The sequence below is a fragment of the Synchiropus splendidus genome, chromosome 1, assembly GCF_027744825.2.
Source record: "Synchiropus splendidus isolate RoL2022-P1 chromosome 1, RoL_Sspl_1.0, whole genome shotgun sequence".
Lineage (NCBI taxonomy): Eukaryota > Metazoa > Chordata > Actinopteri > Syngnathiformes > Callionymidae > Synchiropus > Synchiropus splendidus.
Genome location: NC_071334.1, coordinates 32746614 through 32772416, shown reverse-complemented (window position 1 = coordinate 32772416; position 25803 = coordinate 32746614). Strand labels below are relative to the sequence as shown.

Genomic DNA, 25803 nt, shown 5'->3' with positions numbered 1-25803 from the left:
CTGCTGTCACATCATAGCCTGCGGCAAAATACAAGTCTTGGTTTCAAGTATAATTTCCACTTGGTCATGGTTGTGTGAGCGAAGCAGCTGCATCACCCTACATGGAAGTCGAAACTCTCAACTTGCATGAGCTTTCCCAGGAACTGATTTGTGTGGATCACAGATAACACAGTGTTTCACATTCATTTTAAAAGTAAACTGTAGTAACCAATAAATCAAGCAGCCAAGTCTCAAGACCGCTGACTCCCCTCCTTCAAATTTCATGGGACCACTGTGAAAAAATGCATCGTCCGTGACGCTTCAACAAGGCGCTGCCTAAAATTAAAGCAAGCCACTTCAATGTTGAGGGCGTTCAGTGTACTGTGGTTCTAAATAAGGTAAACCAGGACCAGGATCTTTAAGACGGTGTCACAGAAAGTCAGCTGGCAGACATGCTTGCCGTGTACCATGATGGGCAGCTTTGACAAGAGTTCAAGTGTTACATAAAACAAACAAACAAAACACACTTCATACAGCCTTCTTTCATCATATTCAACACTAGGTTGCCACAGTAAGTCAGCCGCACCAAGCCTATCATGTCCATCCTCCCAAGTCACACCTATCTATCACAGTCTCATCCACCTCATCCATGCTCCTCATTGGTTGTCTTCCTCTTGTTCTCTTCTTAGTGCCTCCATTCTTCATCCATCACGTTCCCTGTGTTTTCACTCCATGTGTCTGGCTGTTATGGTCCGTTGTGTGTATGCTGTAATTTTGTTTGTTTGTTTTTGTTGTTTGTCTTTCTAGTGTTTGCGTTCACACCCAGTTGGAACCAATCACCTAATCACTGCACCTGTGAGCCTTCAGAATCGTCCTGCTTCCAGGCTGTGGTGTCAGATCGTCCATGCTCCCACACTTGGACAGCTGACTTCTCTTGCTCTCCTTGTGTTCTCTGGTGCTCGAGCTTTTTGTTGGCAAGCTAACAAGCTATCTTCCCTGTTCATTTCAGGTTTTTCTACTTGGTTCGTACAGATATTCTCTCCCGGTTTGTGACGCCCTTGGTTCCTCCTTCTGGTCTGTATTTGTTGTGTTAGTAATGTTGTTAATAAACATTGGTAATTGTAAACATGTTGTCCATGTCTCCCTGTTTCTATTCACTACAGGCATTTGGGTCCAGTCCTTCAGGCTTCCGTGACACTGGTCTCCTTAACTTTGCCTCCAATCTTGTCCACATGAGCAGCACTTGTTTATAATCTTGTCTTTCCTAGTTACTTCCAATGAAAACCTGCACTTCTGAAGCCCTGTTTTGGCCCCTGTTTTTAGAAACAGAGGAATATATCCTCATTGGCACCCTTCGTTTATACGCACACACTCTCCATCTCCATCTACATCCATGGAGTGATTCAATGGCAATGATGCAACTGAAACTGAAAAAAAAACACAGTTGTAGATTTCAATATATACTTCAATATAATTCAAACTTCCGCCGTGTCCTTGTTTCTCGTCTAATCCCATTAGACCAGCTCCTGTGTAATCCCGCCACAGTCTTCAGACCGGTGCACAGCATCACAGCGTCTTCGCTGCAGCTCTATGGGATGCTGGACCTTGACTGAACTCTCAGGTGAGACCACCACAACCATTCACACTTAGACGTGTGGAAGTATCATTACCTGTTATCATAACTGTTCTGCAGCTAGTTTTTCTTTATAGCTTGTTATTGGCTTGTTATGCTTATTGTATGCAGCTTTTTAATAAGGGAGCGCATATTTCTCATGCACATATTCTGTCTATATAAATATCTTGCTGGAAGAACTCTATTTCCTCTGTATGTTGCTGTGTTGATCTGCTTCTAGTTTTGTTGTCTCACCCCATCTGGGTGAATTCAGTTGACTTTCTCCATTAGCTTTTCCTCTTCACTCTGAGACTCATCTTGATGGTAACATGTTGGATGACTGAACCAGCATTCATGAAAGTGAAAGTTAGAAAATAAACCCTGCAACTGCGTTAGATTGCCAGAACTCCAGATTAAGGTCATGATTAGTCAGGTTTAATTGAAGATGACACTAAACCAGACGTTATCTTAACACCCATTAAGCAGAGCACTGGGAGGAGAGGCAAGGGTCAGATTTACACTCTCAAGAGCTAATTGTTTACCATGCTGCACTTTGTACGTGTCAATGACATTAGCCTTGACGTGGACTCCATAACAACAAGTTGTATTTCACACATGCAAACAATGAAAACATTATTCACTTGACTTATTTAACACTGTGAACGACAGAAATATAAATCATGTACGTTTGTGAACTCTGCCTCTTAACTTATTCTTACCTTTCAGAATGTTGAGCTGGGTGGTCAAAGTGGTTCCTCAGCCACCTGATCTTCAACCCACAAAGGCTGAGGAGCAGAAAGAAGAGAAACCAGCAGCTGAGCAGCCGACTGCATCCAAGCCGGTAACTGTGTGCCACCGACTCGTGTTTAGACTAGCGTTAGTGATGGGTAAATGAGGTATCATGAAACAGTATTGCACTGTCCTCATTTTCAGACGTCACTAGACGCTCTTGGTTTAAAAAATGATGTGAGGTTTCATTGAAGTAGTTGTTCAAGTCCAGACAGACAGTGCCATCTAGTGGCCTCTGAAAATCAGGATACTGTTTCATGAAACCTCATCTGCCTATCATTAGTTTTTATGAATCAGTATATATTATAAATAGGTTTATTAAGAAACATGGAGGAGGAAATGCCAACCAACTATCTGGACTTATTCTGGGCATGATGAGTGAGAACAGAACAGGGAAACAATAAGAAATCAACCGCAGTGCAAATAACCCTTGTATCATGGATTGCATTATGGTTCAAGCTGTCTTGTTAGTCAGCAGGATGACAAAAGCTCAGTAGTGTTGTCTTGGAATTCCAATGAAGATAAAGAAAAATGGGCAGAGCCAAGAGGCATTTTCAGATTGTTACTCCCTCCAATGTGCATATGTTTATTATTACTATGAAAGATTTGCCAAAGGTAGATTCCTCAAACAGTCGCTGAAGAAAGGCTTTTACTTTAAGATAGGGTCAGAAGATCAAAGCCTTTATTCAGTCATTCAAATCTGTTAGTATAATCTCAAATATTTATCTTAATACATACTGTGTATGTCTTGGTGACATCTTGCATAACCAACCTAAATCTCATATTTGCCAACACATTCATCTTCACATTTTGAGCATGTTTAAAAATAGAGCTACATCATATATAGGGGTAACAACACAACAGTGAATAAATCTGCATGACACATTTTCTTCTACTCACAGGAGAAGAGAGTAACATTTCAAGATGAATGTCAAACAGAAGGTGCGTGGCATTAATTTGATGTGTACTGTGTCTTTAAATCGATCTAATCGTGAATTATATGCTTATTTGGCAGCTCCAAAAATTGACAAGCCCAAGCAAGAAATCAGGACGGAAGAGGAGAAAAAGTAAGACACCAATATGAAGTGTGGAAGCTAAATTTTGAACATACGTAACAGCAGAATAACTTGAATAACCTGAATTAAGTAGAGTCCGGAGTGAAGGATAGAACTCAATGCTGGACACGTACAGTGCAATGTTCACAGGGGTCCTACATGACACAACAGCAGCAGGTCCAATGACAAGAAAGCTCTATAGAACAGTCCGGAGAGGAGCCACGATGAGTCAGTTATGAGTGGACACAAAGAGAGGAAGGAGAAAGACACTGTCTTAGAACAGCGTTTTTCTAGCTTTTCTGTGCCACGGCACACTTGGTTGATTGAAAAAATCCCGAGGCTCACCACCAAAGGAACCTTGGCCAAAGCTCAATTGTGCTTTGTCGAAAGTCCTCATGAAAATCCCCTATAATTTGTGGAAAACTGTAGCTCCTGACATTCAGCTAATTTGGTGTGCTATTTTCAGAAACAAATTGCAGAAACTGTTTCAAAATGTGTCCAGAAAGGGCTGGGCAGCATAGCAAAAATACATCATGATTTATTTATTTTGACTGACTTTTAACCGTTTCAATTTCATAACAATCTCATTTGCATGATATTATTTCCAGATTTTTTTTTTTTGACATACTTTGCCTCAGCTAAACCAATAAACTGAAACAGATGCAAGTGGGACAACCATGGGTTCGTTCAAGGCTCTCTAACCCTAACACCAACCCTTCCCATTTACTATTTTACAAGTTTTACAACACCTGCATCAACTGTGCTGACTTGGATCAGCGCCGCAATGCCACAACCCGTCATCCCCTCTAAACAAGGCAAAGACGGTGCGCTCACCCAGGTGAGGTTCAACAACACATTCTGACCATCGGTTTCTGCTGCTGCTGCGCGCTACATGAGTATTCTTTATTCCCTCAGGTGGAAACTCCACCCAGCAGGTAAACAACACGTGTGACTGTGAGTGTGGTTTGGGTAAAGCATTTAATCTGATCTTTATCTCTACTCTGTGAACAACAGTAATCCAGGAGAGGAGTGAGTAATGAACTGCTTTAACCAGCATGATGGGGAATAGTAGGCTGCTTTTGAATATGTCACATGTAGACTCCAAAACAGTGGCGCGGGATTTCTGAGAAGAATGAACAACCACTCTTTGTAAACCATCTTCATCAGGCTGCCAAATAGAGTGCTGCATAAATCATGCAAGTAGACTGCTACATAACAGGCTGTTTAGGGAGCAAAGGGCCGTTAAACTGCTCTGTAGAGGTCTGGTGGAAACACATAACAGAGTAATGCTTCCAAGCTGTCCAAAATCCATATAGACTCCATGCTTAGTTTAGCCAATTTGATACTCTTCACAGAATGAAAGTGATGACGTGGATCACGCAGAGTCTGGATAAGGTCATGCCACATCCTGAGCTGAAGAACAAAGAACCAACATCAGAGACTGAAGTAAACAAATGAATTAGATGTTGTTTAACTCATTTGTCAAAGCTCTTATTTTCATGTCAATGTATCTCTTTCAGGTGTCCGAAATAGTAACAGCTCCAGGTGAGTGCCAGTCAAACCTGTGTGCAAAATACCGGTGTAAAATCCATGTTTTAACTGCTCTTCGAAAATTGTGTTTTAAAGAACCGGCACCCCAAGTTGCTGTTAAGGAGGACGAGCCGGAAAAGGAGGACCACCCGGAGAACAAGTCCGTCCCGCCAAGGTTGTGATATGTAGCGAATGTTTGTCTGAAAGAGGATATGCTAAACATGATGAAATGCTCCCTACGTATGGGCAGGATGATTGACTGGATAAAGCAGAGTATTGAGAAGGTCGTTCCTCAACCAGACGCACATATTCGGGCGAAGTTGGAGAACTCTGATAAATCAGCTCCTGCAGTATCTAATAAAGGTATCCATCTATCCATTAAACCATTTCACTTGCTTGCTTGGTCAATGTTGACTAGTGACTAGTCGATGAGGTTTCATGAAACAGTGTGCTGATTTTCAGAGGCCACCAGATGGCGCTGTCTGCTGTACAATGTTTGCAGTTGAACAACTCAAATACAATGAAATCTTTTCTAAATCAAAAGCGCCATCTCGTGGCCTTTAAAAATTAGGACACTGTTTCCACAGCCCAATAATACTGTTTCATGACACCTCATCTACGCATCACCATGACTAACCATCTCACTCACATTTGGAGTCATAAGAACCCTCAACTGAGTGGAAATACACAGAGTAAGCCATAACTACTGTAAAACCACTTTTTTGATGGAAAACCGGTTGATGGACACACGATTCAGGTTAACCATGCTGCACCAAGCCCATTGGTTGCCAAACTGTCCCCTTGTTCCTGATAACCTACGAATGATGCACAGATTTTTGCTTCTAACCTCTGTATTTCTCTATTCTCCCAACAGTTCAGGCTCCAGTAGTTGAGTTGGATAAGTAAGTTAAGAGACATTTAGGCACAGTTTGATTGATGTGTCATGAGCATGACCAGTTTTTATGGTCTCGCAGATCTTCCAAGGACCCAGAGCAACCGCCAAAGTAAGAACATCGTGGTTGTGTTTTTGTTTATGTTCTGTTTGACGCCTGTTGACCTTCTTAGACGCCTGCACTTGTGATGTGATTCACTTATTAGTTGAACTGTCATGAGTTTCTTTGTTCACTCATGTTGAACTTAAACTACATCACAGTTCAGCTACATAGCGTAACTATAATTTGCTGTAACTGCATTGGTATTTTGTGCTTCATCTGCCAACTGTTTTTGGGATCATTTTTAGTATCTAAATTGCTCAAGGTATAAACTAAAATTTTGGCCAGTAGCATGATTTATTTTAATTTATCTATTTATTTATTTTAAATGAAAAACATCAAATGTTCTTTCTGTATTCTACTGAAATGAAACAAGTGGTAAATGCAACAAGCACATCATGCGGACTAACATGGTTACTACCCATTCCCTCCCATATTGGAGCGTGTACATGATCGTAATATATGCTGTTAATGCATCTACAGACCGTTTATTTTTTCATAGGCTGTTATAATTTCCTTTACTGCTTTATATAAACTTTTTTTTTTTTCAATCATAGGTTAAATTAGTTGTTGTATTTGGCTGTCGTTTTACAATCTAGATTTCGCCAAGAACAGAAATGCAGCTTGCTCAATGTACTGCTTTCCCATCACTGCTGGTGAAGGCTCTCTGCCAAGTTTGGATCGGATCAAGAGATTCTTTGTTGTGACTCACAAGACAGTCATGCAGTTCAATATTGCATGGGTTTGAAATGTACTTAGCAGCAATATTGGAAATTTATTTAATTTCTTGTTTTCCTTTATCACCCAAATCCATCGTCACCCTCAGCAGCAGGATGACCTCATGACCTCATGTGCTTCCGTCTGTAGGTTATAAGGCCGGAAGGCTATGGAGGCTTCTTGCTGACCTCAGTGAATTCAATTCTGGAACAATTGGTGATCTTTTAAGCTGCTCTCTTTAACCTCCTTGTGAGGCACAAAGGCTGTTAGCATGTTCCAGGACATCAAACCTTTATTGCAACGTGGGCAAGAAGAAAAGAACACTTTGGTACCTCCAACCAGAGGACTGTGGCATTCTGGCTCCTAGAGTTCAACCTAATTTGACTTTCTCAATGAGTGAACCAAACCAGCAGAAACAAGACTGAAACATCCAGGTGTCTACATTAACGCTTCTCAGTCATGCACTGGTGTGTGAAGGAATCAAATCCATGTTGGCTGTAAGTTTACAGTCAATGGCAGTGTTTAAATATTTGTACTCTTGTAAGGATTCATCCGCTTCACCATAGAAAATTGGGGATAATCCATAATTCCCCGGTTCAATATAGCAATATCAAGCTTTGCCACCAATCATTAAAATAATCCTGTTGCTTCTTATCTCACGTCAGAATGATGCTAATACAAAATAAAGCACAATAAAATCAAGAAAGTATAATAATAATAATAATAATAATAATAATAACGCGTTATTTGTGTAGCATGCTGTTCACAATGTGCTTTTTATTGCTTATTGAACCACATTTTCTTCTTTCTGTTATTTCTGCAGAATGATGGGCTGGATTGTTAACGGAATGAGTCGACTTTTGCCTCAGCCTGTTCTTAAACCGGTGAGACAAGATTTGCTTTTCACAAATTATTTGAATATCACATCATGTATTTGCTCCGTCCCTGCAGGATTCACTGGGTGGTGAAGTGCAGACCAGTAAGTACTCTTTAATATCACACTGCATAGTATCCAGAACACATCACACTGCATAGTAAAACACATTGGAGTGCAGAAAAAAAGAGAATGATTTTACCTTATAATGACATCACCATCCGCATGACATCAACACCAAACCTCATATTTTAAGGACTCATGGCTCGGCTTTAGAGGCAAAACATGTTTGGTTTATATTGTCTCTGAAATAGAAAGGTGATTTTGAATTATAATAAAGTTTCCGAGATAATTTCAATGAAAAATACATCGATGTTGGTATTTATCGATTGGTTGGCGGGAGTGTCAGTCGTGAGACAGACTCTAACTGAGCTGCTCTTCTCCTTCTGTTTCAGGGGGGTAAAAGCTGCCAGAGCCCCTTAAACTAGAGAAGAGGAGAGCACAGGGCTGTCTTTCACACTGACACTCACCTGGATATATCTAATCCCCAGAACTCATCTAGCTCATGAAGTATTCAATCTGATTGTCTAATTCCACTCAGTCCCTTAAGAACCTGCTATTTTAACATTGCATGCTTTTGTAGAAACCATTGCCTTGTTTATTAATTGTTAAGCTTTTTCATGTGGCTTTCAAGTTCATATGGTATTTTTGCTTTAATTATGACAATAAAGTGGATTTTGAAAGAATATTTTTATTCTTTTTTGCATTCTGGTTAATGTCTGATGTTTTATTTCTTAATTATTTATTTTATTAAGTGCAATTCTCTTCTGTCACTAAAATGTTAACTTGATAGTGATGTGTTTAAAAAAAAAAATCTAAAAAACTGGAATAATGAAAAGCTGTACATGCAAAATCTATTGATGTTGAGTTGCTGAAAATAATACTATTAATAATACTAATTCTTATTTTTATTATTATTGAAAAATCATCTGCCTTTTCTTTGAAATTATATTGAGCCAAAACACAGTTATCTATGTCTCATATATGATTTACATGGGAAAAAGCAAGTGTTGTACAAATCAAGTCTTATTTTCAGATAATATGGTGTTTCTAAAAGTACATCGTAACTTGGGTACATGTAAATCCAATTCAAAAGACCAGTGTTCTGAATGATATCTAAAATCATGTTGTGTTGATAGTGGCTTGTGAAACTATAGTAGTCACACCATGGCAAGCTTGGTTACAGAATATTGTAGACCTTTGAATGGATGTGTACACACACTGAGCAGGTAAAGAGTGAAGACAATAGTACAAAATGATCACAATGTGAGCACTTGACCGTTATTCTAACTCCATCGTTTATTCCACCCACACATATCACTTATCAATATCTGTCTGTATTCCGATCTATATCTATATGCAATATGGATATTTGTTTTTGTCTGTGTTGAACCAAATCAACCAAAGAGCTCGCCTGCTTGGATTCACCATGTTGTGTGAGGGTCTTTTTCATATATCGGGATGTGGTTGTTCCTGCAGTTAATACTGGGCCGAGCAATACTGACCTTGTTCTGGAGGACGTTGAAGAGGATGTGTTCAAGGTCCATAATAATGAAGAGAAGGTACTTTTTGTTCATTAGTATTTAATCCAAAAATCATACAAATTACTTGTGACCAAGTTTTATTTTACTCTCTCTACGTTTTTTTTATTTTTATTTATTTATTTTTTGACGAGTGAGAGGCGCCAGAAAAACACTGCAACACATGACACATTAACTTGAAGAAACATATGAAGGAACCCAAGGAAGACAGGGCCATCATAACCTCTGCTGTACTTTGCTTTACTTTTTTTACTCTAACAAATCTCACATATTTGCAGAGTAGTTTCATGCCAAAGCGATGTTGGCAGTGTTTGCATTTCTCAAGTGTAATTTAGTTAAGGTTTGACAAAAGATTCAATTTCATAAAGGCATGCTAATAAGGCTGCCTCACCAAAAGTATATATCTGTGCATCAAGGACTGGTAGAGAATGAATGATGAACACATAGAAGAATAAGGTTTGGAGAAGCGTGTTCTGTTTGGTGATCACCCTGAATAAAGCTACTAGCAAGTAGCACAGAAAATGAGTTTAGGGAATTGTAGGCATTAATGTATCATGGTAGCGAGACTAAGATCACAAACACCAGGTGGTGATGTTTGTATGCGCATACCTTTGGAGTAAACAAAATAAATATGCAATTTAATCGTGCAAACTTACTTAACACTGTCTTCAACAGATGTTAAAAATATATGTGAATTTGCAATGCAAATTGCATGTATATAAACAAATAATAATACTAATAGATAAGACAAGACAATTGTGTGGGAATGGGTGATATCGTCCATTGTAGCCACGCAAATGTGTTGGTGGAGTTTTTCGTCAGCTTTGCCAGACAGACGAAAACAATCGAAGAAAACACGATGGAAAGCTATAGCTTAAGGTTAAGGGTAAGCTAGGTTTCTGATATAATCAATTTTGTGGATAGACATTGTTTGTTTTGGGTTTGTTTCTGCAGCCAGAGGGCGCAGAGACCGGCCTGGAACGATGGGGCCCAATGATGGAAAACATCCAAAAAGATGCGAACGAGGCAGTTCTAGCGATCATGGAGGAGCGGTCAGTATTTCCTGGCTTGCACACGAATGCACCTACAATAGTTGTGCTTGGTAAATTTAGTGTGGACAATGATGGCCAGTGACAGTTCAGTAAGACGTCAGCATGGATAAAAAAAAAATGCTAATTTTAAATGAGTAATAATCTGAGTAGCATTGTAGATTTGCTTTGCTCTTCTCAGTTAAACCCTCTACTTGAACTACCATAGTTAAACAGGCTTTGTATGCTAAAGCAGCTTTAGGTAAACAAACAACAGGTAAGATAAATGAGAAAAATGAAATTGGTGGAATGTTAAAAATTCATTTACATAAATGAATCTGTGTGCACGGAGAGATCTTCACTGATTTCCCATGTCCACACAGGTTGCAGCAGGAGTGTCTTGAGGCGGCCCGCGTGGCAGAGGAAATAGCCCGAAAGGCAGCAGAGGAGGCCATCCGACAACTGGAGGCGGAACAGTCAGCGAAAATTGATATAGATGCCATCCCAGAGTCGAATGAGCAGTGAGTCTGATTGATCTATCGCATACCTGCAAGTGCAATTGAACAGATGCGTTTGGCAACAAGGTGATAACACACCCTCATCAGGTTAGAGAGAAAATTAAAGATGAGTTCAAAGCTAACTTTCTAGATAAACTAGCTCCATTCAATGATTTGTTATGAAGACAATTTAAAAAGACTGTATCCTGGCCTATGGTTATCAGTAGCAACTACTTTTTTCTTGTATTCTTGGTATGTGAATGTCTCATTGTCGGAAAGTGTCCACATTTGTGTGTTTTTATAGCTTACCTAACATCCTGGAAGAGGAGAATGAGGATGAGCCAGAGTAAGACCCCAAACGTTGACGCTTGCTGCTGCCACAATTCTTTGAAGTGCTTCTACCTTGGCTTAGGAAAATCAATCATTTTACAATGATGTGTGAACTCAACAAAAAGGGGTCTTGTACTCTGGACATGAAATGAATCATGAATACATTTGACTCAAGATATTTTCACTGCTATGGAGAGACCTGATCCTTTTAACATTCAACATTGGACGGCAGTCTGGATCTGACATACATTTCTTTTAACTAAATACATTATACATTTCAAATTATGATCTACTTTCAGTTACTTCCACATCCCAGTTCAAGCACTGGGATGTTTCAAAGATAAAATTCAAAGACTGATCTGTTCTTTCCAGAATTGGAGGTCATTTTTGTTGCGAAATGAAACTCACTAAATTTAAGAAATGTTCTGTTATGCATTCTTCAGCAAATGTCTCATCCCCACAGCACCAGGCGCTGATATAAAATACTCAATGCTGCCTTTTAGATGTCAGTCATTGCTTGCTTTACATGACATTTAGCAATTCCTCTATCATCTTCTGTTATAGCAGCCTTTATTTTGCTGATGAATCATTCAAGAACACCATGTAGATGTGGGAACATAGACTCACTGTGGATTGTTCTTCATTTTTCTCGTTGCAAAGTGTGGCTAACAAAGTGCGCCATCTTGCCTTGTGTTTAAAACCTGTCCAGGTTGCAAAACCTGCAAGAAGACAGTGAGGAGAACACAGATATTATCGATCTTCAAGAAAGTAAAGTTGCTCTCGATGAGGAGACAAATCCCGATGAGTAAGCTCAACTTCATGCACACCTAATAATAGACAAATAGCTCAATTGTTGCAAGTAGTTCGAGCCAGTTGTAGTTGCCATGACTTGGTTCTGACTAACCGTAGTGGCAGATGGCTGGTTATTCTGCCTATTCTAATGTCATTCATGATTTCTCATCAGAACTGCGCTTCAGTATGGCGATGGTGCTGTGGCAAGAACCACGCTGGTGTGTCCTCCAATCGCAGAAGAAGCTGCTCCGTCTTCAACAGATGTTGAGCCTCCATCAGAGCGGAGGGACATGGATAGTCCAGGCCCACCAAATGAACAATCCAAATCACAGCCTGCTGATGCTCATGGTGACCCTCTCGATCAGGTGACACGTCTGACTGTCTTCTTTTTAAGGCTGTGCACAGCATTCCTGCTTTATATGCATTTTTAATATCATATTTTGCCAGAGGATAATTAATTTCCACATTACTTAAATTGTAAATATTTTATATTAGTAGTATTTCTCCTAGTCTACTCTATTATTTATTTAATTTAGCTTTTATGATAGCAATCATAAATATCACAGACCTGAGCCTTGGAGAAACACCAGTGGCTGTTCCATTGTGCCAAATGAATTTGCAGATGACCAAGATTATGATTAGAATGTGATTGAGCACATTGAATACACTGAATAAATTCAATTGGATTTTCACCGCCCTGCTCTCCAAATTCCAAATAAATGCTCCAAAATTGTGTATTCCTGGGGGAAATGTACGGTACAAAATGGCATATGTATTATTTAGCCCCGGAAAGACACGTGCTCACTTGCCTTGAAGTTCATAATAAAAGCAAACTTCACTAAATGATTATGTTACACACCAACCTTCTGAATCTTAAATAAATATCGCAGTGGTTTGATCATTTTCTTGTTGTACTTTTCAGTACCAGGAAAAAGCTTCTGAGGACGATGGAGGTGAGAGCTGGATTGGTTGTGATTATTGAAATAATGATAGACAGGTGGAAGTAAGACAACCATTCAGGTTAAAGTAACACTGCTGCTGTCATGGCAATGTGAAGCCATAGCTACTGCTAAAGCCTCTTATCTATTTCTATGTTGCAAGCATTACAGTAGGAGCTGTTCAATAGTTCCACTCCCAGCACAGTTCCAGCACAGTTCCAGCACAGTTCCAGCCGCTGGAGTGACCCTCCTGTTTTTAAGGGAGTGTCTTTGTAAACCTACTCATTGCCCTACGAGGTGTGAACTGAATGTGACGCTTTCTCTTCATACACAAAGCCCGGAGTGACTAGTGAGAGCTGGACTCAAACCAAATTCGGATGTGTTTTTAGACAACTCCAGAGTGTGATTAGAGCTCCACACGTCATCCCTCCACTCAGTAAAGAGTCCCATATCTCAGGAACAGGTTACTTGAGGAGCCCGTCGCACGTCTCTGGCAAGTTTGTGTTCATGAGACGACTGTATCTACTATGACTGTAAAACAAAGCCCCAACTAGATTGGAGTATGTAAGAATGTTGTCATATAGTGCATAGGTTTCATTTAGTAATTTATTTAAAAGCAGGCACTATCCAAAATGTTCCAACAGACGAATCCCCTCCATCTTTTGGGTTGGTGGTCTGACAGGTGACATCTGGACATTTGCTGTTAGGTTTTTGTCATTTTAGCCGAGAAAATGTTGAACTCACATCATCCGGTATTACATTATGCGTAGCAAATTCTTACTACTATGTCAGTTCTTCTGCAATTTCATAAAATATAATTTGCTGATTGAAGAAACATTAATGTCCCTATTCAATATGTTGGGTTTAGGTAGTGATGGGTCAGTGATGGGCACTGTTTCATCAACCCTGCAATACTGTTTCATGACACCTCATCTACACATTCTAGTGATGGGTTTAGGTTTGGTTCTATAACATTGTAAGACAGTTTGCTCCAGAGCACCTTGACAAAAATTATAATTATCCCTCTCTAGGAAACAAGCTACTGTGACTTGCTTGCCAAAGTAAAAAAGTATAAACAGCTTATGAGTGCTTGGTTTCTAAAGATGCATTGAGCTCTCTTTTTGTCCCTGTTTTAGGCATTTGCGTGCCACTTAAGAGCTTTCTGTTACGCATCCCGCATGCTGCCGAGATTCTGGAAGGCTGCAGGAAGCGGCTGCATGATAGCAACCTTCCTCGTCCCAAGCTGTGCATGCCTTGGCTGCTGCCAAAGATCGGCCAGATGACCCAGCCTCTGTCACAGCTGCCTAGACTGACAGGACGTTGCTACCTAGGCCTCGCCGCTTGCTTCACAAGCCTCACCTCCAACTCTCTACATCCTCACCAGCATTAGTCTCAGAGTAGAGCCTCCTGTAGCAACCTTTTATATAGAGACTGTGCATCTGATGCAGGTGCAATACCCTGAAATACATCTGTGATTTCATTCCATCATCTGTCATTACTTTGGTTTACTATATTAAGTCCAACTGCTGTAAAGCAGTTTTGTTATTGAAATGCATTTCAAGTTGTGACCCAGAAGTACAGAGAATTTTCTTTTAATGGAAGTTTTGACTCCCAATTTGGACCTTGACTGTGCCTGGAACGTCACATTTGATTAATTCTTGTGAGTCACAATTGTGTCATGGAATAAGTCCTTTTCCGGGGAGAGGAGCTATAGATAGGAGCTATAGATTATAGTCATTATTATCAATGACAAGTTACATGTTTCATTTAAAATGCCGGGAATTTCTTTTTATATTTTTGTGTCTATCAATTGAATTTGTACTATTCGCACTGTCAATAAATTTACATAAAACTTTTTCTTTTCCAATTTTCATAACGCCTGCTTTACTTTTGTTGCTATGCACCTTTTTTATTATGATCTATTGGTTTTTACTGTTTAGTTGACTAACTGTGATATCATGCTATTATTGTTTGGTGACTTATTCGAATTTAACATTTATGTCAGTGATTTTCCTTTGCAACTTTGCTATGTATTGTGTCACTTCCTTTTTGGTTATTTTGTGCAGTTCCAGTCCTGAAGATTGAAGATATCGATCAGCATCAAGGAACGGGTGTCAACATTCCTCAAATCATTACAACCCCGGAACCAAAGTCCACTCCGACCGTGCCAGTAAGGTAAGGTTATAATTTAACTGTAGTGTGTCAGTCTCAGCCACAGTAAAAAGTTCTCTGGTCGTAGGTTTTTCTTTTTTTTTGTCAACTGTTGCAAAAGGGAGAACAACACAGGTTCAAGCAAGTTTAACATGATATATCGGAGATGTGTGTTTCCTACTTCACGTCTCCATTTGACAACATGAAAACGGTGTCATTCCTTTGATTGGAAAATACATCTATCTTTCTAAGTGCTGTCCAAGATCTTCCTGTTGGTGACAAGGAGCTCCTGAGGTACACTCTGAAGGCATGGACCAGCCAGGGGGAGTTGCTGAGTCCAGAGTGAGAGGCTCTGCTTTTAATATTAATAATATCTACAATGTTAACAGTGGGTCTTTATTGAACAGGGCTCGTCCTTATTCAGCAGCAAGCGTCAGCAGCGTGGGCATCCAGGACCGCCTGAGTGAACTTGTCAGGCTGTTTCAAGGTCGTACCGAACAGAAAAAAGAGCGCCTGCTGGATCCAGATGAGTCTGAAGAGGACAGTCCTTCTGCATGTATGTTTTAGCCACATGAAATGACTCAAGAGAAGCATTGATTCTAACATACTTTAAATGGCCATCAGCTCCCAGCAAAGCCCCTCCTGCTCCTCCTCCCCCACCTCCACCTGAGGAAGAGAAAGACTCGCCTGCTGAGGCAGAAGAGGAAGGGTTGGAGTTGGAGTTTGAACTGCTGGGCCACCCGCTCAAGATTGGGCTGCCCAAACTCCCCCCGATGCCTGCATGGTTAAGAGTCATCTTCCAATACCGCTTTCCCTCCAGCATTGATCCATACACAGGTGCCACCCAAGTATTAATATAGTGTATAATGGTTTCTGGGTTACATCCATCCATCCAAACAATTTCAAATGGCAGGTTAGCACTGTAGCTGACTCTAAAGTGCCCTTATAGGTGGGCCTCTTTATTTATGGACACGTCATGACACATCATCTCCCGTCTGCGCACAAGAGCCGTCCTGAAGTACATTATGAAATACAGTTCGTGGTGAGAGCTGACTCACAGTAGTACACAGTACTACACAACAATATTCACAGATGATATACTGCTTGGTTTCCCGACAACCTATATCTGTCCTACCCCCTCTTGTGCAAGGATTGTGTGATAGCCATCAGTGCCAACCTAGAGCTCAAAGAATACATTATACGAGCGGAAATGAATGAATGTGTCAGTGTCCAGCCTCTGGTACTATCATAAGTGCCGTCATGTCCCCAAGTGAAGTGAAAGTGAAACATATGCATCTACAACTCTTTTGCCTTATACTGTAGCATTTGTTTTCTCATATTTATACCTCCAATGTATGTATGTATAGTACATATTTGTATTATAATGTGGTCATTAAATGTTGGTGTAGTACCACTATATGTTACAATTTTAGTTCGACCAACTTGTTTTTTTTCTAGCATAACTGTTACACTTTTTTTATTACTTGTGAAATTCTTGTTGCTTATTTTAATACCAATGAATATTCATACATACAATATTAAAAAATCCCCCCTAGTTTACTTGCTCAAGGTTCCTTCACAATAAAGACTATTGACAACCCCAAATATTTGTCATATCTGTTAGTATAGAAAAGAAGAAAAAAGATCCCTTATGAGAATTATCTATTATCAATTCAAACAAATGATATTACATTTTCTCTCATAGAAAACCCGTTTGAATGTTTGTTGTTGTTTTTTTCACAAAGGGGGACACTGATGATTTTGGATTCATATTTTAATAGTCTCCCTCGGTGATCTGTGGTGCGTGAAGGACAAAATACATCTGATATTTCGCTGTTGCAGCCGTCTATTTACAAGTCAATAACCATGCCTTAAAAAATGTCCCATGGGGAAAAATAGTTGCTAAACAGCCCCATCTAGTGTACAGCGTATTACAACGGGCAGCGTGAGGCAGGGATGGAAGAACGAGACTCTCACCCTCATGGAGGAAAATGCATTTGGAAATAACCATGATAACGATAATGATTCAAAACAATTTTTAATTTTACAAATGTTTGAAGAAAATATTGCGTTTCAAAGTCAGAATTCTGTGTTTGACCTTTAGTTATTGCCCTTTTCTGCCTGCAGATTTCATCTACGTCGTGTGGCTGTTCTTCGTGGTGGCTGCGTGGAACTGGAATGTGTGGTTGATCCCAGTGCGCTGGGCTTTTCCCTACCAAACACCTGAAAACATCCACCTGTGGCTGCTGGTCGACTACACCTGCGACCTCATATACATCGTTGACATGGTCGTCATCCAGACCAGGCTGCAGTTCGTCCGCGGTGGAGACATTGTTGTTAGTTCTCTGTTGTCCACAAATATTTGCAAAGCAGATTACATGCAGTGATCTGGAATTTTTTTCTTTCAGTGCGACAAAAAGGAAATGAGGGAAAATTATATGACAACAGAAAGATTCAAGGTAAGAAATCTGATAATGTTTTCCATGAAAGTGGTTAATCTTCAGCCCCCGGTCCTGTAAGACAACTTTTCTAATGACATTTTAATATTTCTTTCTTTTCTAATTTTTTCAAAGTTAGTGCTATAAAATAGACATGATTATTTGGTGTACATGTTGAATGAATGAATGAAATTCCTGAGTATATATGCAAATAAAAATACATACATCAACATATTTTTTATTTTAAATAGTTTTTATTTTAAATAGTTTTTCTTCAGAAAGGTAAATAACCTGATTTTAAAAATATTTATCACATAAGTCATTTTTAAATACATTGTGATGCCTTCTTATATTTGTCTTGTTGATAAAATCAATCAATTCATTTTCCCGAAATAATATTATTATTATTATTATTATTATTGCTGTTGTTGTTATTACTAGTAGCACAGCTACTACTAGACTCATATTTTTGTTTTTTCAAAGTTACTACTACAAAATATGATGTAGACACTGTTATTTGGTGTACACGTTGCAAGCTTCGAATGAAATTCCTGACTATATTATAATGATAATACATAAATTAATGTAAAAAATTAACGAACTTATTGTCATAATAATAATGAGAATTATAATCATTGTGATTGTAATAATTTAAAACTGATTTTTTATTTTAAATAGTTTTAGGTAAATAGCCTGTTTTTTTTTATATCACCCAAGTCATTCATGCCTACTTGTTAATATTTGTCCTGTTGATAAAATGATTTCATTTTTCCCAAATAATAATACTAACAACAATTATGAAATTGTAATTATTATAATTATTGAAAACAATACATATTATCTTTATTTTATTGATGATGTTTGGTCCTCCAAGAAGGTATAATCCACTGTAATGGCAGTCCTCTGTGTCATTGACAGATGGACGTCATCAGCCTTTTCCCCATGGAAGTTTTCTATTACTTCACAGGGGTGAACTCTCTGCTGAGATTCCCTCGCCTGCTGAAGGTCAGCAAGTGTCACCATTAGCAGACAGTGCCTGATAAAGGTCTAAATTAATACTGTTTCTCTTGACCTTCAGTACATGGTTTTCTTTGAATTTAACGACAGGATGGAGGCCGTGATGAAGAAAGCCTACATTTACAGGTTGGTTCATTCTTTGATCAAGTGTTTCACAAATGCTCTCGTGTTGACGCTAAACCTCAAGCTTAAGTTGCACACTTTGAGGCGCACCAGGAGGAGAAAATAGGACAGTTGACAGAGGCTCCCAGAAACTGTGAAGTCATTTGTGATTGTGACCCGCAGGGTGATCCGCACATCTAGCTACCTTCTTTACTCCCTGCACATCAACGCCTGTCTGTTCTACTGGGGCTCCGACTATGAGGGACTGGGCTCCACCAAGTGGGTCTACAATGGACAAGGAAACGCGTACGGGTCCCTCATGCATGCAAACAACCTTTCCTCCAGATGCTTAATCATGTTTGCAACCTCACAAAATGGTTCACATTTTCCATGCAGGTATATACGCTGCTACTACTTTGCAGTAAAAACCCTCATCACCATTGGCGGACTGCCAGACCCCACAACTGTCTTTGAGATCTGTTTTCAGCTCATCAACTACTTTGTGGGAGTCTTTGCTTTCTCCATCATGATCGGTCAGGTCCGTGATTTTCTGACATGTTACGCAGCCTAACCAAATGAAAAGCCCAATAACATGCAATGACTTTTTGCTTAATTCAAATGATAAAGATTTTTTTCACGCATACAGCAATAGAGCAGTATTGTCTGATGATATGAAGATCTGAGTGGTGGGCTTGTTTCTCTCGGTCTCAGATGAGAGACGTGGTCGGCGCAGCAACGGCCGGTGAGAGCTACTACCGGGCCTGCATGGACAGCACAGTCAAATACATGAACTCCTACAACATCCCCCGAGAGGTCCAGAACAGGATCAAGACCTGGTATGACTACACGTGGAAGAGCCAAGGCATGCTGGGTACGAAACAGCACTCTGGTATTTGTTTTCATTTCCTGTCTGAGGATCACATTTTTAATCAGGACATGAGTATTCCCACAGTGTTTCCCAGGGTTCATCAAAATACCTCTGTTTGGGTGGAATGTGCACAGTGCAGAGTGATGGAAGGAGGGGGGAATATTTGTAGGTCACAATGTGAACATTGTAGGTCAGGAAAGCATTGTTACTGAGGAAGACAGACACCGTGAAATAATCAAGAAGGACTTAGAAACGCTTCTGTTGCACCTGTGGAAGTAATTACAATCAGAAATTAAAAAAAAAAAAAAAAAGCCTGAGCATATTGCCATAGAAGAGTCCAGTAACTAAAAATGTCAATTGCTTTTCTTCGTGTTCCTGTTAAGAACATAAATTAACTCAAAATACTTAAGTATCGAAAGTAGTGATACTTTGGTTTGAGAATCGATTTTAGAGAATCAAGATCCGGTATCGGAGGTATCGATATTTCCTGATCGATTCGCACATCACTACCATCTGTTTGATTGATTTACTTCAACATCCTACCTCAGATTTTGCTTCAACGTTTCCACGGATTCTGTTCTCATTTCTTGCCTATTTTGGTGAAGTGCACCAGTCCTCCATCAGCTGAACAAGCCTCACTGTACTTCACTGCATGGATGTTGTTCCCCCTTTTTTCACTCAAACGTATCAATGATCGATACGGGAAACAGTATCTTTTTGACTTTGTTAGACTACTGTGTGGCTTCATGTTGCTGTACTCCACTTATTAAAAAGAAGTTTATTCAAGTGTACCGTACTATGAGTATGCAGTACCTATTTTCTACTGAAACTGAGGCCGTATACTTGAAGTTTACTTTCCAAACACTACATTTGAAATACTTAAAAGTAGCACACTGAATGATACTTAACAAAATTAGCTTGAACTATACTACTTAATGAACTTTGCAAAAGATCATGGGAGTGATTGAATGGTGGTAGAAATAAGACTTTAAGTTGTTATTGTTAGATACTTTAGACGTGATATTGTTTTGTTCTTATAGTATCTTAATGTTGAGTAGTTGATTAGTACTTTTGTTGAATAATTGTTTGTCACTATGGGTATGACCATTCGCTGTCAAACATTGGTGATAAGTATTGTGGATTATACTAGCTATATTAGCTATATCTATCTATCTATCTATATATTAGCTATATCTATATATCTATCTATCTATCTATCTATCTATATATATATATATATCTATCTATCTATCTATCTATCTATCTATCTATCTATATATATATATATATATATATATATATATATATATATATATATATATATAGATATATATATGCTTGGTTATGCTTGGTTAAGTAACTAAGCCATATATCTTACATTTTTTTGTTGGCAAAATCAGTAAGCACAGTAATATCCCCACAGATGAACAAGAGCTCTTGGTCCAACTTCCTGCAAAGATGAGACTGGACATTGCTGTGGATGTCAACTACGCCATCGTTAGTAAAGTCGCCCTCTTTCAGGTCAGAAAACAAGAGGAAAACATTTTGCAAGAGTAAAACCTCAACTAACAAACAGTACTGTTTAACTCATGTGCTGGTGTGTGGCAGGGCTGCGACAGACAAATGGTGTTTGACATGCTGACTCGCTTGAAATCTGTTGTTTACTTGCCTGGGGACTTTGTGTGCAAAAAGGTTCACAAAAACACACACGAACACACTGGCCATTGTCTGCTGAGGGACGATGCTGACCGTCGTTTTTTTGTTTTTACGTTACCTGCAGGGAGAGATCGGAAGAGAGATGTACATCATCAAACAAGGAGAGGTCCAGGTGGTTGGTGGTCCAGACCTACAGACTGTCTTTGTAACAATCAGAGCTGGTTCTGTCTTTGGAGAAATCAGGTACAAGCTGAAACTGACTGCCCTAGAGATTAAAAGTACTTAGTGTGTAAGTAAATAACTAAACAGAAGAAGAGGTGTGTGAGGGGAAGATGGATATTGACAAAGTAAACAGGAAAAACAGAGACAGTGCTCTGTAACTTAGAAAATGTAAATGAGGGTATATTAAAGTACAACACAGTAAGGTGAAGAAATGCTTTGACAAAACAAAAAAAAATATTAAACAATAAAAAATTAATCAAAAGAGAGAAGAAATCCATCATTTAGGGTTCTAAAATTTAACTTATGATATGAGTGAGATTGAGTGAGATTTTGTGTCATGTTGTGTCATTTTAATGGGAGGAATATACTGTATGACAGAAGGTTGGAATATAATGAGAAGTGAATTGTCCTGTTGAGTGAGTTCTGGAGTGTTGGATATGTTGACATTTGGTGATGTTGGAGTGTGATTTCTTTGACTTGCCAGTTTACTAGCGGGTGGAGGAGGAAACCGACGAACGGCCAATGTGAAGGCTCACGGATTCGCAAACCTGTTCATCTTGGATAAGAAAGACCTGGCAGAGATCCTGGTGCACTATCCCGAGTCTCAGAAACTACTACGGAAGAAAGCCAAGTAAGAGAACGCCAACTGACTGAATTTGTCTTAAAATCTATCTATCTATCTATCTATCTATCTATCTATCTATCTATCTATCTATCTATCTATCTATCTATCTATCTATCTATCTATCTATCTATCTGTCTGTCTGTCTGTCTATCTATCTATCTATCTATCTATCTATCTGTCTATCTATCTATCTATCTATCTACAGTGGTACCTCGGTTCTCGACCACAGTCCGTTCCAGACGGCCGTTTGAGAAGCGATTTGTTCGAAATCTGAATCGATTTTTCCCATTACAATGAATGGAAAAAGAAATAATGCGTTCCAAGCCTTAAAATAGTCTTTTGTAGGAGTGAATGTAGAGTGTCTGCTGCAGATGCGCTGTTCCTCTATGTGTGTGGCCGCTGCATGTGGGAGGGGTTGCTGAGTGAGTGACGTCTCTCCAGAAGTGAAGAGGTGCCCGGTGCGTGTCCAGCTCTGAATGTGCGCTTCTGTGCAGTTTGGCTGTGACAAAGTCATAAACCAAGTCACACTCTGTCCGAGACTCGCCTCATCCCTGTCTGAGCTCCAGCCCACAACAGGACATCAAACCCTGGAGTGAGCACTCCAGCCTCGGAGGTGTGGAGAGCGAGCACCTCCCCTGTGACAGGAAAGGTTTTACACCTCAATATGAAGAAGAAACAGTCAGTAAATGGAGCTAACGGGACACGTCTGCATACAGAGGCTGCGTTATACACAATAACAAAGTGCGTCGTGGGTCAGCTGATCAGTCCGCGCACGTTTTGTTTTTTCCGGCATTTTTTGGGGGTGTTCGAGTTCTGGATTTTTGTTCAAAATCCGAAGCAAAAAAATCTCGAAATTTTTGTTCGAATTCCGATTTGTTTGAAGTCTGGGATGTTCGAAAACCGAGGTACCACTGTATCCTTAGAGATTTGACAGCTACTTTCAAGTGATTGTTTTCTGGACGTGGTAAACAAATTAATATGATTTATAAATGCATATCCCCTGCTCACATTTCGGAAGTTTTGAATTAGGTTTTTATTTTATTTATTTATTTTCTTCTTCAATGAATGCTTGATTTGAAACATGATACAAGTTACCTTAAAATTTTCTCCAATTTTAAATTAGAAATAAATACTGGAAAAATAAACATGAATCATTGTATTCAGTTTCAAAGTTTTAAATTACTTCTTAGATTTTGTTTAAATGCTGAAAAAAGGAAAAGAAAAGAAAAAATAAAGAAAATAAAAGAAAACAATCACATGAAAGTCTCTAGAGACGTAGCTGTCACCCCATGGATCAGACTTGTCACTCACCTTTATTAAACTGAACTATGGACATGACTGGACTGTTTTGCAACAGCACCCACCTGACCTGATTTATTAAACAAGAGCAGCAAAGATCAAATGTTTGATGGGCATCTACTTGACAAGTCATCATTGAATTTTAAGATGATGTCAGGCACCAGTGTGCAATTGATCCCTTGGCAAGCTACCACTAATGAATAAGCCACTTAGCTTAGAATAATACCCATATACAAATGAGTTAAGGTAAAGTTATATCAATGAATCACTGCTTAACTTCAATGTTCTGTAGTTGCATATCAAAAGTGAAATAAAATTATATTCATTGTTTAGACGAGCCATGCAGGAACTGACGAACAGAAAAATGTATTTGGGTCACTTAAAAGCCCTCAAATGGGCGCTAAACTATTGGATCGATTAAATAGCTCTCGTCTGGTTGGTCAGCTTCTTAGATTGACACCATCACCATGTGAACGTCAGTGGCTTCTCGTCGTCTGAGCTCACCGGATTAGACTGTAATCTGCCCGGCCGTTCTGCTTCCTGGTGCAGACGGTGAGGGAACCGGGTCAAATCAGTGAGCAGGTGACCCTCCTGCACCTCAGTCAGGACATGGTGCAGCAGCAGGGTGGATGGATATGCTGCGTATGCTGGTATGACGCTTCGCTCACCGTGGCTGTGACATCGGAGTCCCAATTGTTGGCCTTTGTGTTCTCAGGAAAATGCTGACCAAGGACAAGAAGCCAGATGAAAAGGAAGGAGGCAAGGAGGCAGTGCAGGTCATTCCTGCCCGACCAGACACTCCTCAAATGTTCAAGGCTGCACTGAAAGTGACGGAGCAAGCAGGGATGGCGGGAACGTTTGCTAAACTGAAGAAAGCCTACAAACCGTCTGAAGTCGCAGCAGAGGTATGACAATATTGCTGGTTTATTCCACCGGTGAAAATGTGAAAAAAAAATTGAAGCTATGATTGTTGGGGTCCATTTTGAGGATCCAGTGTCCATCACATCAGAAAGAATGAAACTTGAGCCCCGGGTTCAAACGATTGTTGCCTGAGCTTGTGGTAATTTGTTTAGTAGTTGATTTCAAAGTCCTGGTGGTGACTTTCTCTGGAATTCTTTGTTTTATTTTGCTGATGGCGTAAGCAGATGATCATGAGAACTGCAGGAAAACTCTGCTGTAGTAGTAGACCTGAAAATGAGCATACAGATGTGACAGTTTGAAATAGACACACAAACATTTTGATGACTAGTCAGTAGTGTAGTAGTGTATATTTAAATTCTGTTCTGCCTTGTTGTTCCTGACAGGGTTCAGACTCTGTCTCTCCAATTCCTCCTCCCCCTCCCATGCACCGACGGTCACCAATCCCACACACACTTCCTCATGACGACGACGACACTGTGGCAGAGACTGCTGACAGTTCTCTGATCATCAGGATGACACCGCGGATAGAAGGAGAGGAGCTTCTCAGTGTGGAAGTTGCTACCGGCGACCAACAAGATGAAGACAAATAAGGGTGGCAGAAGAGTAATATAGGGGGAAGTTTCTATCCTTGGAGGATAAAAGGCATCAGAACTTGTTGAGAATTTGTGAACAGTACTCGACAGAGGGGCTCCAACTCTTGTTGCCACAAACTGTTTACTGTAGTGTGGTGTGTGTGTTTTACTAAGCACGGCGACTATACAACGTGTACATGCGCTGCCTCTACAGTGTCTTCAGGATTTGTGCACCATCTTTGTTTACACTTAGCTAACGTAGCATGTCAAACCATGAAGGTATAAGCCGTCTGTTTGTTTCTCTGCTGCAGCTTTCACAATGCCTTTCGCAACATCTATGTAAGCGCTGTTTCCCAAAAGTTTCATTTTCCAACATGCTCCAATGCTCTGATGATTAAACAAGCCAGTTGTTTGCTGAAGCCTAGTCTGGACTTAAGTAGCTCCCATGGGAAGAAGGTTTGCTCATGGAAAGATGAGAAACACCTTCAAAAAAATGCCGTCCTGCATTCCCACCTGTTAGTAAGATGTTCATAGTTATTTCTGTTGTATATCATGTGCAAAAATGTGATATTCCTCTTGACCTGCTTCATGACTGGAACAGAAGTCAGGGGAGTTTGGATCATTGGAGTTGCGGAACAGTGTGACAGGGGAATCGCTATAATGTGAATTACATGCCAAGATTTGTTTTGTTTTTGGTGGTAATAGATACATTTGTTACAATTTACATGACATTTGTTATTATCTAAGACAGTAATGTAAACAATGCTATCATATAATGCTTCTTTTCATTAATGAGTAATGCAAGAAGATTGACAATGAGCCATGTTATATAATAGCTATATATGTCATATGGTTTGTCATTTATGATGCATTAGAGAAGAACAAGTGATATAAATGGTCTTCGACTGCTTGTGCACAGTTGTATTTTCACTTTTACGATTCTGACACTTTGAAAATGATACATAAGACACTTCAGTAAACAAGCATCATATACAGTGCAATACTGATCGAAGAAGCCGTAAACTAAAGAAACATGAGTAAACAGCTTGATGATATTGGGGGACTGATGTGAGCCAACTAAACTGAAATGCTGGACAGTTTGGAGTTTGCCAGGAAAAGGAAGTGGGAAGCTCATTGTGTTACTTCAAACTAGAAGAAACAATGTGAAGCTGGAAGCATAGGAAGTGCTGCCACACTG

General features: G+C 39.6%; 1 protein-coding gene across 6 annotated transcripts; it reads left to right on the top strand.

The window, feature by feature from the left end:
- Nucleotides 1-660: 660 nt before the first annotated feature.
- Nucleotides 661-25515, top strand: cngb1a (cyclic nucleotide gated channel subunit beta 1a). 6 transcript variants are annotated; one of them, XM_053854586.1, is made up of 40 exons: nucleotides 662-1053; nucleotides 1143-1600; nucleotides 2318-2432; nucleotides 3283-3322; nucleotides 3396-3447; nucleotides 4174-4273; nucleotides 4351-4370; nucleotides 4450-4464; nucleotides 4791-4881; nucleotides 4956-4980; nucleotides 5062-5140; nucleotides 5216-5328; nucleotides 5840-5867; nucleotides 5940-5969; nucleotides 7498-7558; nucleotides 7626-7653; nucleotides 9088-9170; nucleotides 10104-10201; nucleotides 10561-10698; nucleotides 10979-11020; nucleotides 11714-11809; nucleotides 11969-12161; nucleotides 12719-12749; nucleotides 14801-14909; nucleotides 15138-15227; nucleotides 15293-15441; nucleotides 15510-15722; nucleotides 17013-17221; nucleotides 17294-17344; nucleotides 18242-18328; nucleotides 18402-18466; nucleotides 18626-18748; nucleotides 18839-18980; nucleotides 19154-19313; nucleotides 20734-20831; nucleotides 20919-21002; nucleotides 21091-21209; nucleotides 21673-21819; nucleotides 23828-24017; nucleotides 24417-25515. In XM_053854586.1, exons 3-40 carry the CDS (start codon nucleotides 2319-2321, stop codon nucleotides 24621-24623), a joined length of 3720 nt encoding a protein of 1239 aa, XP_053710561.1. In that variant the 5' UTR covers nucleotides 662-1053; nucleotides 1143-1600; nucleotide 2318; the 3' UTR covers nucleotides 24624-25515. The 6 variants fall into 6 exon arrangements, with proteins under 6 accessions (XP_053710558.1, XP_053710559.1, XP_053710560.1 ...); XM_053854583.1 differs by having other exon boundaries at nucleotides 661-1053; nucleotides 18626-18980; XM_053854584.1 differs by lacking the exon at nucleotides 4450-4464 and having other exon boundaries at nucleotides 661-1053; nucleotides 18626-18980.
- Nucleotides 25516-25803: the final 288 nt, after the last annotated feature.